At 43.7% G+C, this 17343-nt stretch overlaps 1 protein-coding gene across 1 annotated transcript in view; it reads right to left on the bottom strand.

Annotated features, from left to right (window-relative positions):
- Positions 1–9457: 9457 nt before the first annotated feature.
- LOC110536155 (serine incorporator 5) overlaps positions 9458–17343 on the bottom strand; it is a 48539-nt gene continuing 40653 nt past the window's right edge. Inside the window, exons 6-12 of the mRNA XM_036936027.1 lie at positions 15559–15770; positions 15341–15433; positions 14802–14928; positions 13669–13738; positions 13496–13532; positions 12737–12881; positions 9458–11906 (exon numbers count right to left, since the gene is read on the bottom strand). Of these exons, the coding sequence (XP_036791922.1) occupies positions 11762–11906; positions 12737–12881; positions 13496–13532; positions 13669–13738; positions 14802–14928; positions 15341–15433; positions 15559–15770 (829 nt within the window). The 3' untranslated portion in view covers positions 9458–11761. The remainder of the gene's footprint in view (positions 11907–12736; positions 12882–13495; positions 13533–13668; positions 13739–14801; positions 14929–15340; positions 15434–15558; positions 15771–17343) is intronic.

The following is a 17343-nucleotide window of genomic DNA, read 5'->3' as shown; positions in this document are numbered from 1 at the left end:
GCTTCAAGATTGCTTCGATCACGTGGACTGGGATATGTTCTGCATAGTGTCGGACAATAACATTGATGAACACGCTGATTCGGTGAGCGAGTTTATTAGCAAGTGCATCGGTGATGTTGTACCCACAGCGACTATTAAAACCTTCCCCAATCAGAAACCGTGGATTGATGGCAGCATTCGTGCAAAACTGAAAGCGAGTACCACTGCTTTTAATCAGGGCAAGGTGACAGGAAACATGACTGAATACAAACAGTGTAGCTATTCCCTCCGCAAGGCAATCAAACAAGCTAAGCGTCAGTATAGAGACAAAGTAGAGTCACAATTCAACGGCTCAGACACGAGAAGTATGTGGCAGGATCTACAGTCAATCACGGACTACAAAAAGAAAACCAGCCCCATCGCGGACCACGATGTCTTGCTCCCAGACAAACTAAACAACTTTTCTGCTCGCTTTGAGGACAATACAGTGCCACCGACACGACCCGCTACCAAAACCTGCAGGCTCTCCTTCACTGCAGCCAACGTGAGTAAAACATTAAAACATGTTAACCCTCGCAAGGCTGCAGGCCCAGACGGCATCCCCAGCCGCGTCCTCAGAGCATGCGCAGACCAGCTGGCTGGTGTGTTTACGGACATATTCAATCAATCCTTATCCCAGTCTGCTGTTTCCACATGCTTCAAAAGGGCCACCATTGTTCCTGTTCTCAAGAATGCTAAGGTAACTGAGCTAAATGACTAGCACTCACTTCCGTCATCATGAAGTGCTTTGAGAGACTAGTCAAGGACCACATCACCTCCACCCTACCTGACACCCTAGACCCACTCAAATTTGCTTACCGCCCCAATAAGTCCACAGATGACGCAATCGCAATCACACTGCACACTGCCATAACCCATCTGGACAAGAGGAATACCTATGTAAGAATGCTGTTCATTGACTACAGCTCAGCATTTAACACCATAGTACCCTCCAAACTCGTCATTAAGCTTGAGACCCTGAGTCTCGACCCCGCCCTGTGCAACTGGGTCCTGGACTTCCTGACGGGCCGCCCCCAGGTGGTGAAGGTAGGAAACAACATCTCCACCCCGCTGATTCTCAACACTGGGGCCCCACAAGAGTGTGTTCTCAGCCCTCTCCTGTACGCCCTGTTCATCCATGACTGCATTGCCATGCACGCCTCCAACTCAATCATCAAGTTTGCAGACGACAGTAGTAGGCTTGATTACCAGCAACGACGAGACGGTCTACAGGGAGGAGGTGAGGGCCCTCCGAGTGTGGTGTCAGGAAAATAACCTCACACTCAATGTCAACAAAACAAAGGAGATGATTGTGAACTTCAGGAAACAGCAGAGGGAGCAGCCCACTATCCACATCGACGGGACAGTAGTGGAGAAGGTGGAAAGTTTTAAGTACCTCGGCGTACACATCACGGACAAACTGAAATGGTCCACCCACACAGACAGCGTGTTGAAGAAGGCACAACAGCGCCTCTTCAACCTCAGGAGGCTGAAGAAATTTGGCTTGTCACCAAAAACACTCACAAACTTCTACAGATGCACAATCAAGAGCATCCTGTTGGGCTGTATCACCGACCGGTACGGCAACTGCTCCGACCACAACCGTAAGGCTCTCCAGAGGGTAGTGACGTCTGCACAACGCATCACCGGGGGCAAACTACCTGCCCTCCAGGACACCTACACCACCAGATGTCACAGGAAGGCCAAAAATATCATCAAGGACAACAACCACCTGAACCACTGCCTGTTCACCCCGCTATCATCCAGAAGGCGAGGTCAGTACAGGTGCATCAAAGCTTGGACCGAGACACTGAAAAACAGCTTCTATCTCAAGGCCATCAGACTGTTAAACAGTCATCACTAACATTGAGTGGCTGCTGCCAACATACTGACTCAAATCTCTGGCCACTTTAATAATAAAAAATTGGATGTAATAAATGTATCACTAGCCACTTTAAACAATGCCACTCTATATAATATTTACATACCCTACATTACTCACCTCATATGTATATACTGTACTCTATACCATCTACTGCATCTTGCCTATGCCGTTCGGCCATCGCTCATCCATATTATTTTTATGTACATATTCTTATTAATTCCTTCACACTTGTGTGAATAAGGTAGTTGTTGTGAAATTGTTAGATTACTACACGGTCGGAACTAGAAGCACATGCATTTCACTACACTCACATTAACATCTGCTAACCATGTGTATGTGACAAATAAAATTTGATTTGTGGTGATTTGTGGCACTATGGTATTGAAGGCCGAGCTGAAGTTAATTGACAGCATCCTCACACATGCATTCCTTTTGTCCCGTGGGTGAGGGCAGTGAAATGGCAATTGTGTCGTCCATGGATCTGACAGGGCGGTAGGCGAATTAGAGAGGGTTGAGTGTGTCGGGGAGGGAGGAGGTGATGTGGTCTTTGACTAGCCTCTAGAAGCACTTCATGATGATGGAAGTGAGTGCTACAGGTTGGTAGTCATTCATCTCAGTTACTTTCCCTTTCTTGGGCACGGGGATGAGAGTGGACATTGTGAAGCAGGTGTGGATAAATGTCCAAAAACACAACAACTAGCTGGTCTGCACATCAAATCAAATCAAATGTATTTATATAGCCCTTCATACATCAGCTGATATCTCAAAGTGCTGTACAGAAACCCAGCCTAAAACCCCAAACAGCAAGCAATACAGGTATAGAAGCACGGTGGCTAGGAAAAACTCCCTAGAAAGGCCAAAACCTAGGAAGAAACCTAGAGAGGAACCAGGCTATGTGGGGTGGCCAGTCCTCTCCTGGCTGTGCCGGGTGGAGATTATAACAGAACATGGCCAAGATGTTCAAATGTTCATAAATGACCAGCATGGTCAAATAATAATAATCCCAGGCAGAACAGTTGAAACTGTCACGTGCTCTGACAGCGCGGCTAGGGATGCCTTCTAGGCCAGGAGCCTTGCGAGGGTTAACACGGTTGAATGACTTCCATACGTCCTCTGTGGAGATCGTCAGCACGTAGCCCTCGTCCTCAGGGGCTCTCCTCGGCAACTCAGAGTCATTATGCTCGACGTGTGAGAAAAATGTGTTTAGCTCGTCCGGCAGGGCAGCGTTGGTGACAGCGTCGTGACTGGATTTATTTTTGTAATCCGTGATCGTTAGAATCCCCTGCCACGCCTCGCTCCAACCCCCTGAATTGCTTCTCTATTTCGTCCCTATGCTTGTGTCTCGCCATCTTGATCGATCTGCATATGTTATAATTGTGTTGTTTAACCATGCAATTGTCCCCGGTCACCTTGCAGTGTTTATAAGCAGCATCTCTCCTCTTCTGTTTCCTGACAAGGCTGCCACAGTTTATGATTCGGGCATCACATCATCAATGCATTTTTTTATGAATACGGCCATGTGGGCGTATTCATATAGGTAATCCCCAGTGGCGCCTGGGAAATATTCCAGTCTATGTGATCAAACAGTCATAGAGCATGGATTCTTTTACAAATATTTTCTTTTAAAGGATTTTCTTTTGCAATTTTGTACAAAACAAAAGCACACAAGATTTTTTTAAACGCAGCTGCCAGACTTATGAAATTAAGCATTGCTTAGGCAATACATGGGACAAGAAGAGAGCAACAATGACAGTTGCAACAACAGTAAGTGTTCCTAGTCAGTGTTCACAGTCAGTCTCTGTCCAGACGGTCCAGAAACGGACCCCAAACCTTGAGATATCTGCTGGAGTAGTTGGTCCTAAATAAACTATTATTTTCCAAGTTAATGGTGCCTGAAGCAAGGGGGAGGGGGTCACTTCCATTCTGTGAGGACAATTTGTTTTGCAGCCACCATTGCAAACATCAGAGCCTGTTGTTCCTCATAGGACGATCTTAGAACAGACTCTGAGCAGCCAAAGAGAGCGAGTTCTGCGCCTGGGTCAATGGCCCTCTCATATACCTTTGAGTACCAATCAAAGATGTTCCTCCAATAATTATTGAGTAGGGGGCAGAGCCAAAACAGATGAGTTAAGGAACCCTTTGAGGCTTTACACCTGTCACACAGTGGGGAGGCCTGGGGGTAAATTCTATGTCATTTGGTTTTGGAATAATGAAGTCTATGCACAACTTCGTATTGTATCAATTGATATCTGGCATTGATGGAACAGGAGTGAATTCTAGACTGGGCTTCTCCCCATAGACATGAGATTTCAATATTTAACTTTTTACCCCAGGTCTCCTTGAGATGACTAGTATGGCCTCTGTGTAGAGGTGTTTTGAATTGGGAGGGCGCTGTAGCAAATCATACAACGAATGTTGTACTGGAGGTGTCAGCATTTTGAATTTTCCCTTTGATATAGTGTCTGACTTGTAAGTAACGGAAAAAAATGTGAATGGGAGAGATTGAATGTATTCTTTAATTGGATGAATGATGCCAATTGATTATCTATGTATAAATATTTAATTGTGGCCAGTCCCTTCTCCCTCCATTCAAGAAACACCTTATCAGACCGAGATGGAACAAAATAATAATTAAAGCATATCGGGGTGTATACAGAGGTATCAGGCACCTTACAAACATGCTTAATATGGAATTTCTCAAAGCAAAGTTGTTGCATATCAGTTTGGGAACTCTGCTTTGGAGGAAAGCAAGGCTGGAAGAGAGGAATTTGTGACAGACTTGAGCTCCATATTTAGCCACACGGGGGCAACAGTGTCCAATTTATCAGGGAAACCCAGTTGCCAGTACGTAATATTCCCATATTTGCAGCCCAGTAATAATGCTTAAAGATGGGTAGACCTAAGCCTAAATGGCCTTTTGCAAGTGGGCTTTACGAATACGGTGGTTTCTGTAACCCCAGACAAATGATAAAAATGTCGAGTCCAAAGTCTTAAAAAATTCTGAAGAAAAATTGGGAGATTCTAGCAAAGATAAAGGAACCTGGCGAGAAAACATTATGCCAACAGCTCTCTGTTTGGTTTAGCTTTGCAACCAGTTCACTGTAGTTTCGCTTGAAGATGAGCTTTGGATTTCTAGGTATTTTTAGTCCCAGGTAAATTAAGTGGTCATGCACCACTTTAAATGTTACCCTCTCTAGCTCACTTGTAAAATTATCAGCGATTACCGAGATCACATTTTTCCTGATTTATTGAATAGCCAGATCGTTTGCCAAATTAATTGATTAAGTCTAGTAGTTTAGGGACAGGCTACTGGGTTCGAGAGGTATAATGATACATCGTCTACATATAACGAAATGCGGCTTTCTATGTTTCCTACTTCAAGACCTTGGATATTAGGATGATCCCTTATTTGTATCGCCAGGGGTTCAATGGAGACAGCGAAGAGCAGAGGACTGAGTGGGCAAACCTGATGTAGTTCACAGGGACTGGATTTTGTCGCTGTTGGTCAGAATAGAGGATGTTCGGCAGGCATAGCGCATTTTGACCCTGGTGATAAATGAGTCGCAAATCCAAATCTAGTGAGTGCTTCAAACATATATGACCATTCTATTTGGTCAAAAGCTTTTTGAGCATCTAGCGATTTAACAGCCGCATTGGAGCCCCTCCCCTGATTTGCATAAAGAATGTTCAGCAGCCTGTGCACATTAGAAAAAGAGAACTTGCCGGGGATAAACCCTGTCTGATCCGGGTGAATAATGGTTGTTACATGTTTGTTCAACCTTTTAGCAAGCATGTTGGTGATCATTTTATCAAAACTAATTCATGCTATTGGTCTATAATTTGCAGGATATGATGCCTCCCTGCCTTTTTTAACAGAACGCAAATATTGGCTTCATACAATGATTTCGGCAAAATATTATTTTCTGTTGAATCAGTGATCTTCCTGAGTAAGAGGGGAGCGAGAACTTCATTGGAGGTTTTATAAAATTCACAACCCAAACCATCCGGGCCTGCAGCCTTTCCAGGCGGGAAAGCTTTTATTGCCTCGATTATTTCCGCTGTTGTTAAATTTGAGTTCAATTCTTTTTTTGGCACGATCATCAACTTTTGGCAGGCTGATGGAATCAAAGAAGGCTGATGCATTAGAACCAGAAGCATCGGATCTGGAAGAATAGAACTGAGTACAATTGTTTGAAGCAGTTGTTTTTATTTTAGGGTCTGTCAGCAAAGTGCCCGCCTTAGACCGGATTTTATGGATTACTCTATTTGCCTGTGCACTCTTTAGTTGTCTGGCCAGCAACTTTACCGGGTTGTCCCCTAGTTCAAATTGTTTTTGTCTCAGCTTTATTAGCAGGAGGTTGCTGACCTGTGAACCAAGAATAGAATTGTATTCATATTTTAATTTTAAAATATTGTTGTAGTCAACCTGAAAGAGTGAAGTTCTGTATGTCTCCTCCAAAGCTGAAATAATATGACCTCTCATAACCACTTTAAAAGTTTCTCATAGTGTAGAATCAGATACCACTCCTGTGTCATTAGTCTTGAGGAACTCATTCAACTTGGCTATCATGCAGTCAATGAATGTTTGGTCTGTGAGCAAGGAGGGGTTAAAACGCCAACTGTAATTCTGTTTTGGTGAAGAAAGATTGAGGGACAACATAATTGGACTATGGTCACTTATTAAGATGCTATGGTGTTTAGAATTAAGCACAAAAAGACATCAATTCAACATCTATTTCACATTTATTTTCAAAGTATATTTTGTTGAAATGACGTGGAAACCATGTTGATTCAACCAGTGTGCCCTAGTGATTTATTTTAAGTGACTGTAGAAGTACTTGTTCTCACTAAGATGTATTTATCCATGACGTTAAGATCTATTTTCCCAAACCAGTCTGAGGTCTAGCTGTCTGGTTTAAAACTGCATGTCTCCTGTCTCTAGCCCTTCCAGACTTTATCATTGCCTTCAACAGAGTCATATTGTCACGATCGTCATAATGATTGGACCAAGGTGCGGCGTGCGTAGAGTTCCACATATTTTAATTAACCCAAACAAGTACTAACAAAATGTGAAGATACTGGTGTGCACACAAGCAACTAACTGTAGACAAGATCCCACAAATCACAATGGGGAAAATGGCTACCTAAATATGATCCACAATCAGAGACAATGATAAACAGCTGTCTGATTGGGAACCATACCAGGCCAACATTAATCACCTAGATGACCCACCCCAGTCACTATCACGCCCCAACCAACAGAATAAACAGCTCTCTATGGTCAGGGTGTGACACATATCTAGAATCCATTCACATCCCCTCAGTCTCTTTCAGTCTGTCTTCCATCCAAGTCTCCTACCTGTTAGTTCATCTTTACAGGGAAAACAGGAGCTGGGGTAGGGTTCAGCCTCATGAGGTTCAAAACACAAGTAAAAACATTTGTTTAAAATGAGTTCCCATTTCTCACTATAACTAACCCATTTGGAATCCTGATTTATAAAAAGCTCTGATTCTGAATGATGTGATCTTTAGCTACTAGATAACCCTTTAAAAAAACTGTTCCATTGGCAGATATAGTGAAAGTGTGTCCCAGTTGAGTGTCTTTGTGTGCTTGCGTGCGCATATCCAGTTTGAGTATGATGTTTGATGTCTGTGCACTGTGGCAGGCCTCTAACATCTTGATCGTTTGGTTACGTCTTCCCCTTTAACCCTGGATCGCTAAATTTCTATTCCATTATAATCCCTGCCCGCAGCTGAGAGCCAGTGGAAACTATTCACCTCTGCCCTAAACAAACCCTACCAACTGGGGCCCGAATAAATTTTTTTACGTGTGTTTTTGTGGTCAGGCGTGAAGAACATTCTGGATAAACCACTACAGAACCAACAACTTCAACCATAACCATAGCACCACTCTAACCCCAAACTCAGACTGAAATGCTAATGTAGCCAGCAACAGGGTAGCATGCCTCATGAGGATATTGAATCCCTCTTCTCCCACAGTCAGATGTTGATGATGATCTTGTAGGAGACACGTGTGACACCAATAGACAGGTATAGCCTTCTATAAACACGTCCACACCTATAGAAGAGTTACTGCGTTGACTTTGCTCTCCCCTCTTCTCGTCACCAGAAGACTAAGGACAACTGTCCTACAGTCATCAACTCCTCCCATCTGGACACAGAAGGATGGACAGGGAGACGAGTGTGACAATGATGACAATGGTATCCTGGACGAGGCAGACTGCAGACTGGAGGTCAACTCTGACCAGACATATGAGGACAGTCAGTCACTCCACTAGTTTCATTCCCTACTGTGGGTGTGCTCTCAAGTAGTTCCTCACTCTGTGGGTGTGCCATACCAAGAACCCACTGGCTAATCTGTGTGACTGTGCCAGATGACAACATGGGTGACGTGTGTGCAGGGGACTTGGACCAGGATAAAGTGATTAGACTGTTCAGAAGATAGTCCAGTACTACCGTCACAGGATAGTGTCGTGTATTTGGCTATGCCGGATTAAGTGATATGACATGCTATTCTATAAAATAATTTCTCTGTAATTAATATCACCTGATTGAGCTAATCATGTAAATGTAATTAACTAGAGTCGGGGCACCACAAAATAATATTTATAGAGCTGTTATCTTCCGAAAACTCTTAAAGACCTAGTAATATTTTACATCAATAGCAGTCAATATCAATCAGCATCTTAATTCAGTCTCATCTGAAAGTTGTAAATTCTTGGTTATCTGCACGAACCCTGGCTAACAATTTGAATCAGCAATACAAAATTGGTTTAATTATTTATTTACTAAATACCTAACTAATCACACAGAATTACACATACACATAATTAAATCATAACTTGATTACAAATTGCGTCATAAAGGAAAACGTCCCTAGCGGGTGGAACAGATATGACAGCTTGTTACACAAAGGAAAAGGCCTGGGTTTGAGTGAAAGAGCGGGAAGACTGAGGGACACAGGGAGAAGCTGTGCAATCGTAAATACAGAATCTGATGCATTCTGAATTACTGCCCATTTGGAAAAGGAAAATGCAAGAAATATTTACTCTGAGCTGCACTTCGGTAGGTTGGTGGTAGATGGAAGGCCGTGTTGCCATGTTGCCAAACCGAGTCCTTTGAAGAATGTCTCTGGTTGTCAATTGGATACGTTGTAGTAACGTTGTTGGGTGATAGACAGGATACTCTGTCTGTTCCTTCCTAACCCTCGTTGCATCTGCTGTTGCTAACTCAACGGCTAGGAGGTATCACTTCTGTAGTGAATAAGAGTTCAAAGTTCATACTATTCGCAACCAAAGCTCACGCTGATGTTGGCTTCTTTCTGTAGTTATCTGAACCATTCTGACATAGGACCGTCGTCCTCACATCTTTGGAACAGGAGGTTATATTGTCAAGGGCTTATATAGGAAGGGAGAGGAGGGCGTGTTTGATGTGTAACTAAATGGAATAGATTGCAGTGTGATTTCTTCCCCAAGGCACTATTTCAAGCTGAGGCTAAAAGTGATTAGCTTTATACAAACACAGACACACACAGGCTGTTCATGTTTTATTTTTTGTTTAGGACAAACTAACTGTGTACAGAGAATTCGGGCTCTATTCAGTCTGTATCGCTGAAGAGTTGCAGATTGGGAGATAGAAATGTAAAGGTAATTTCCGATGGAGCCGACAAGACATACAGCGTTTACTGTGAATGCAGTCTCTGCTAACGCGGGAACATTGCCTTTAAATGTCAATCACGCTGTAATGCTGAACGTCTGCCATACGGATTGAATAGAGCCCTTAGTGTGAGCAGTGTGTTTGGAGACGCATGCACGCACACACATACACACAATGTTATGCACAGACAAACTCACGCAAGTGCTCCTGTTCAAATAAATTAAACAAACACTCACATTCCATTCACACTCCTGTGTACACACCTAGTGGTCATCTTAACAATGGAGAACAGGAAGGGACATCAGCATATCAGGTATGGCAGCATACAGCCTAATCAGACTATTTTGAGCCTAACGGTTTAACATGACCTTGACCTAATGGTGCTGAGCTGTAGAACACCATGTCATGTCTATCTGGCTCTGTGGACAAACAACTTGTCTGAAATAACATATGGACACAATCTGCTAATATCAAACATGTACAGGAATTGATTAGTAAATCAGTTTTACACCAGGCGTTCCAATTCACCAGGTGTCAATTCAGCATCATACAGTTAATTCAAGTGAAATTATATTTCGCAAATCTATTTTTATACAATCTATGGCAACTTTTAATTGTTGAATTGAAATTCCGATTCACTCCATGGCATTACTGAATGGATGGATCCCAACCCTATTGTTCACAGCCGACCCTTTCAGATCCATGACATTACTGAATGGATGGATCCCAACCCTATTGTTCACAGCCAACCCTTTCAGATCATGACATTGCTGAATGGATGGATCCCAACCCTATTGTTCACAGCCAACCCTTTCAGATCATGACATTGCTGAATGGATGGATCCCAACCCTATTGTTCACAGCCGACCCTTTCAGATGGATTTAATCCCTTCAGGACAATGGCTGAGGAAGAAACTAAAGTCACAGTGGGTACTTTATGGCATATATATGAATGAATCAAACTGCTGGCTCATAGGGTTATGTGATTATTCTATTCAGCAATCTGAAATTGAAGGTAAAAGACTTCATGTTAAATAGAAAAATGTTCCAGTTTTTCTTCAAATATCATATTAGACGAGTGTACATATAATAGTATCAAAAGGGTTATATACTGTAGGGTTGTAAGTATGACAACAGAATCATTTGGATTTCTGGAGAAAGTTTTTTTTTGCTCCCTGTCAAGTCTTGATCTGGGTTTGTTCAGTCAGTAACAACCAGTGTTAAGTAACCTACACTACACGCTAAGGTCCCGGTCCGTTTTGAACCCTATCCCCTTCTGTTTTCACAGTCCTAAAAAAGTCTCTGAAAGTGACCCTTCAACAGAGAGCTAACCAAGGATCAGAGGTTTGTGGTAGTGAAAAACTTTAGCGTGTCAATTCTTTGTTTCTGAGATCTACCTTTGGCAAATGTTTGAAATCAAACTGTTGATCTTCCCTCCATGATCGCCTCCCTCCCTCCATTAGTGAGTCTGGTCCCAGGGCAGTCCTTTACCAGCCAGGGAGCACTCTGCTAGTCACACAGGCCTATTTGGAAAACAACACTACAAAAAAGTGTTGTGTACAAATGTCTCAAAAGGAGTGTGGACACAATCCATCATATCTACTCATAATTTAAAATGATTCACATGACCATGTGAAGACAGGAAAATCAAAACATTTGGATTCATTGCATAGAAAACGTCTTCTACAAAAGGGCGCAATAGCAAGCAAGACACTTCCAGCTTATATGTGAGCCTGAGAAATGGAACTTCTCTTTATGGGAATAACAGAACAATATGGAGGTCTGGGTCCATCATGGGAAAAGATGCTTCGCACACATAAAAATCACAAATGTAAGCAAACATGTAAAAGGGTTTAATTGACATTGGTGCTCAAGGGTGCTGGGCATCCCATAACAGAATCAGGGCACCACTATGATCATGTGGTCCCACATAAATTACTGTATGTATTTTGGTCCAGCCCATTGTTTTAGGCACCCTGAAGAGTCCCTGCATGTAACAGAATACTCCATGTATCAAAGGTAGTAAACAAATAAAAAGACAGCAACTGCCTCCAAGGAAACAATAGCTTAACCATGTAAAGTAGGGAAAAAAGGAAATGAAAAACAACACAAAAACCCCATGTAGAAAGCTGAAGGTAGTGTTGGGCTGTGTTTCAGTGTGTGTGTGTGTGTTGGTGTGTGTTAGGCCTCGAAGCGTTTAGGGCAGACCATGGGGGCGACCAGAGTCCAGATGTAGAGGATGAGACACACCCAGCACGACGCCATCTTGATCCAGAACACCGACCAGCTGCCATCCAGCAGCTTATCTATCTTATGGTTGTCATAGCTACAGGAAAACAAACATATCACACTCTTAGTGTTATGCTGAACTTAAATGAATAACTACAGAGACACAAGCTAGTTAAAGTTTCCCCAGTAACTCTACTACAAGTTACATTTATCACAGCAACTCTCCTAACTGGAACCAAGTTAAAGTTTCCCCAGTAACTCTACTACAAGTTACATTTATCACAGCAACTCTCCTAACTGGAACCAAGTTAAAGTTTCCCCAGTAACTCTTCTACTTACTGGAACCTAGTGTAAAGTTTCCCCAGTAACTCTCCTACTTACTGGAACCTAGTGTAAAGTTTCCCCAGTAACTCTTCTACTTACTGGAACCTAGTGTAAAGTTTCCCCAGTAACTCTCCTACTTACTGGAACCTAGTGTAAAGTTTCCCCAGTAACTCTCCTACTTACTGGAACCTAGTGTAAAGTTTCCCCAGTAACTCTTCTACTTACTGGAACCTAATGTAAAGTTTCCCCAGTAACTCTTCTACTTACTGGAACCTAGTGTAAAGTTTCCCCAGTAACTCTTCTACTTACTGGAACCTAATGTAACGTTTACTCAGTAACTCTCCTACTTACTGGAACCTAATGTAAAGTTTCCTCAGTAACTCTTTTACTTACTGGAACCTAGTGTAAAGTTTCCCCAGTAACTCTCCTACTTACTGGAACCTAATGTAAAGTTTCCTCAGTAACTCTTTTACTTACTGGAACCTAGTGTAAAGTTTCCCCAGTAACTCTCCTACTTACTGGAACCTAATGTAACGTTTCCCCAGTAACTCTTCTACTTACTGGAACCTAATGTAAAGTTTCCTCAGTAACTCTCCTACTTACTGGAACCAGTTGGTGACGGTCATCATGACATACAGTGAACCCAGGAAGAAGACAAAGTGGAAGTAGGTGTAGCTGTAGATGGTTCCCCCTCTCTCATCATACAGAACATTTTGGCCTCCTCCAGTCTTCTCCTCATCATAGTCATCTGGACAACACAACCACAACATCACAGCAACATTATTACAACCTTACATCATCGCAGCAACATATACATAACACAACATGTATGATGGACAGAACATTTTCTACCTAATAACACTCTCACCATTTAATATTCCTGATTTCTTTCCATTTTCCGGGTCTACACTATATGTCTCTCCCTCCCCTTTTCCGGACAGGAAACTCCCTGAAAATCAGTAGGCTTCCTGAGAAGGGCTCCTGTTTTCTTAATTCATTGTAATGTTCTAAACTGTACATCTGCTTATTTAAAATATGTTTTCTCTGTGTAATAAATTCCTAAATGAAATGACGTGCTGTGCTTTCCCTGGCTGCAGTGCTGCTATCTCCCACCAGAAGGCAGATGCAGCCTTCTCTCAAGTCTACTGCTACCATCTGATTGGTCTAGCTCCACACCACCATAGTCCCCTCCTGGTAACACTGACATCATCTCTGGTTACTGACCAATGCTGTTCCTGCATCTTTACTGTTAATATGTGTATGAGAGAACATACAAGAACACTGCCTCTTTCTGCTGGTGTTGCAGTAGGGAGATGATAGAAAGAGAACAGTGGGAGGGAGAGAGAATATGTGGGTATTTACCTGTGTCATCTCCAAAGCAGAAACAGCAGCGAGCTCTCTGAAGAAGAGAGGGGAGTTAGTACAACAGGAATGTACCAACCAATCAACTATACATCCCCATTTCACTAAACACACACGTACACACACACTAAGCTTGTGTGTGTGTCTGAGAGAGAGAGAGTAGGTCTTCTTACCTCAGTCTCAGGCATGCTGTTCCTACACACACGCAGTGCTGCAGAGCTTCGTCTGGTGGTGGACGTCAAACTACACACACAAACACACACACCAGTAAGCATTCCGTAGAACTGTGTATACCACTACATATGACTAATAAAACTTGAAACACATGCACAGGAATGACAGAAGACATTTTCCCAGTAATTTGTGGTTGAGAATAGCTCAAGTCTTTTACAGAGACGACCACAGGAGATATGTCTGAGCTTAATGTGAACCACATGTGGACAGGCACTACAGATCCAGCCAATCACACACACCCTCTGAACAGCACCAGCCAATCAAAAACACTTTCACATCTGCTCAAGCCAATAAGACATGACCTCACTGCAGCTACAGATCTCTAACCTGGAAGCATTCTAATAGTCTAAAGAGCACAGCCCCTATCCTCTCTGCACTGATCTAAAAACACAGGATAGGTGACAGCAACACGTGTGTGTCGTTGGGAATTTTAGGTTGTTCAGGTGTGGAAATGCTGAATTCAAAAGATAAGGGGAACCACAGTGGTATGTTTAAGGTTTATCACAGACAGTGTGCACACAAGAGTAGACAGAAACATTCTCCAAAGACTCAAGCTCTAAGCCCTCATTATATCCCCCAAGCTGGGATCAGGAGTCACAGAGGTTGAGCATCCTTATCTGTTTGTTCTCTCAGGCCCAGGGACAGTACCAGGCTCAGTTCCAGGCTCAGGGTCAGTACCAGGCTCAGGCCCAGGCTCAGTGTCAGTTCCAGGCTCAGTACCAGGCTCAGGGTCAGTACCAGGCTCAGTACCTGGCCCAGGGTCAGTACCAGGCCCAGTACCAGGCCCAGTACCAGGCTCAGTAACAGGCCCAGGGTCAGTACCAGGCCCAGGCTCAGTAACAGGCCCAGGCTCAGGGTCAGTACCAGGCTCAGTAACAGGCCCAGGGTCAGTACCAGGCTCAGTACCAGGCCCAGTACGAGGCCCAGTACCAGGCTCAGTAACAGGCCCAGGGTCAGTACCAGGCCCAGGCTTAGTAACAGGCCCAGGCTCAGGGTCAGTACCAGGCTCAGTAACAGGCCCAGGGTCAGTACCAGGCTCAGTACCAGGCCATAACATAACTGTGTGTCTTACCAGGAGTAGAGCACACAGCCGAACATGATGACAGTTCCCACTATTGATACAATCCTCTTGTCGCTCTCTGATCCAGAGTTGAAGGGAAACACACAAACTGTCGTATTCACCCCAATAACCTCCAACACTAAACAGAAACAGAGAGAGAGAGAGAGAGAAAAGGAGAGGAGGAAGAATGAGAGAAAACAGGAAAAAGAGGAGGATAATATTTAAGTTTGTTAGTACTGGAGAGCTGCAAGGGCACATCGGACCAGAACACAGTTTAAATGGAGGCATTTTAGGTACAATTTAACAAAAAGCTCTGACGAAGGCCTTGAGGCTGATTCGTAAGTTTAATAAAGACAAGTGATACTTTAAAGGGTTTCTCTTTACTTTCATGTTATTCAATTGTTACTATGCACCTGCAAGAAAGATGTGCAAGTGCATTTTGAATTTTACGTGAAATTTAACAACATGCAAACACATAAAACCTGTTAATAGGTCAATCAGATAGGCAATGAAACACTGGAGCTCCATCATTGAGCCTCCAGTCTACTTACTCTCTTTGGGCTTGCTGGAGAAGGCTGAGAAGGTGAGGTACATGACGTACACACTGATCACTCCTGGCTGGAGCAGGCCTGACTTAGGCTGGACTGGAGGGAGAACAGAAGGACTGTTAAAGTGTGTGTGTGTGTGTGTGTGTGTGTGTGTGTGTGTGTGTGTGTGTGTGTGTGTGTGTGTGTGTGTGTGTTCCAGTGTTTGTATAGCCTATACTAACGTCTCTGTATGAAGGGCGATATAGCCAGCAGGGTGACTATGAGACAGAGGCTGCTGTTGACCCCCAGGAACACCTTGTTGAGCAGACAAGCCTGAGAGTGTGTGTAGAACAGAGCCATGAACACCACAGCTCCTACTGCCATACTGAACAGCATCAAGGTGACCATGGCCAGTGCTCCATACCACAGACGGTTGTCGTTCACACCTGAACTCCTAAGGATGGGAGGAAGAGAGATGGAGGGAAGGATGGGAGGAAGAGAGATGGATGGGAGGAAGAGAGAGATGGAGGGAAGGATAGGAGGAAGAGAGAGATGGAGGGAAGGATAGGAGGAAGAGAGAGATGGAGGGAAAATAGGAGGAAGAGAGAGATGGAGGGAAGGATAGGAGGAAGAGAGAGATGGAGGGAAGGATAGGAGGAAGAGAGAGATGGAGGGAAGAATAGGAGGAAGAGAGAGATGGAGGGAAGGATAGGAGGAAGAGAGAAAATGATAGGAGGAAGAGAGAGATGGATAGGAGGAAGAGAGATGGAGGGAAGAATAGAAGGAAGAGGGAGATGGAGAGAAGGATGGGAGGAAGAGAGAGATGGAGGGAAGGATAGGAGGAAGAGAGAGATGGAAGGAAGGATAGGAGGAAGAGAGAGATGGAGAGAAGGATAGGAGGAAGAGAGAGATGGAGGGAAGGATAGGAGGAAGAGAGAGATGGAGGGAAGGATAAAATGAAGAGAGAGATGGAGGGAAGGATAGGAGGAAGAGATGGAGGGAAGGATAGGAGGAAGAGAGAGATGGGGGAAGGATGGGAGGAAGAGAGAGATGGGAGGAAGAGAGAGATGGAGGGAAGGATGGGAGGAAGAGAGAGATGGATGGAAGGATGGGAGGAAGAGAGAGATGGATGGAAGGATGGGAGGAAGAGAGAGATGGATGGAAGGATGGGAGGAAGAGATAGACGGATGGGAGGAAGAGAGAGATGGATGGAAGGATGGGAGGAAGAGAGAGATGGATGGGAGGAAGAGAGAGATGGAGGGAAGGATAGGAGGAAGAGAGAGATAGAGGGAAGGAAGGATAGGATGAAGAGAGAGATGGAGGGAAGGAAGGATAGGAGGAAGAGAGAGATGGAGGGAAGAATGGGAGGAAGAGAGAGGGGGATATAGTTATATTTTATTCCTGAGGCTTGCCAACAACCCTAAACAAGACAGGTTTAGGGTTGTTGGCAAAACTTCCACATCCAGATTACTTTTACTCAGAGCTCCCCAACCCCATCGACACACAGACACAAACACACAAATACACACAGATGCACTAGTACTGATAGATTAACCGACATTTCGGTTATTTTATTTTTAAAACAACTAATTGACTGCCGTCGGTTCAATTACTTGAATTCCATTTGCTTCAGTTTTTTTCTGTGAGCTCAATGTGCACATTCAGTTTCTTTAGAGATAAATCAGAGCCAGCCTGAACTGTGCAATGTAGAGTTGTAGTTTTCAACAGGCAAATATTCGACAAAGTTTAGCTCATAAAACGTGGCAATTAACTACAATGACCATAATCCATTGCACATGTACTTTTCCGGTCTGTGTTTCTTTTATGCCTGCTACGGAAGAAGCAGAAGAAGACTCAATCGTGAGGGGATATAGAGAGCAGCCGTTGCTTTGTGAGGTACAATATATATACAAAAGTATGTGGACACCCCTTAAAATTAGCGGATTCGGCCATTTCAGCCACACCTGTTGCTGACAGGTGTATAAAATCTGTCAGCACACAGCCATGCAATCTCCATAGACAAACAT

Source organism: Oncorhynchus mykiss, chromosome 11 (assembly GCF_013265735.2).
Source record: "Oncorhynchus mykiss isolate Arlee chromosome 11, USDA_OmykA_1.1, whole genome shotgun sequence".
Lineage (NCBI taxonomy): Eukaryota > Metazoa > Chordata > Actinopteri > Salmoniformes > Salmonidae > Oncorhynchus > Oncorhynchus mykiss.
Note: the sequence above shows the minus strand (reverse complement) of the source record. Positions and strands in the feature narration are given on the sequence as shown.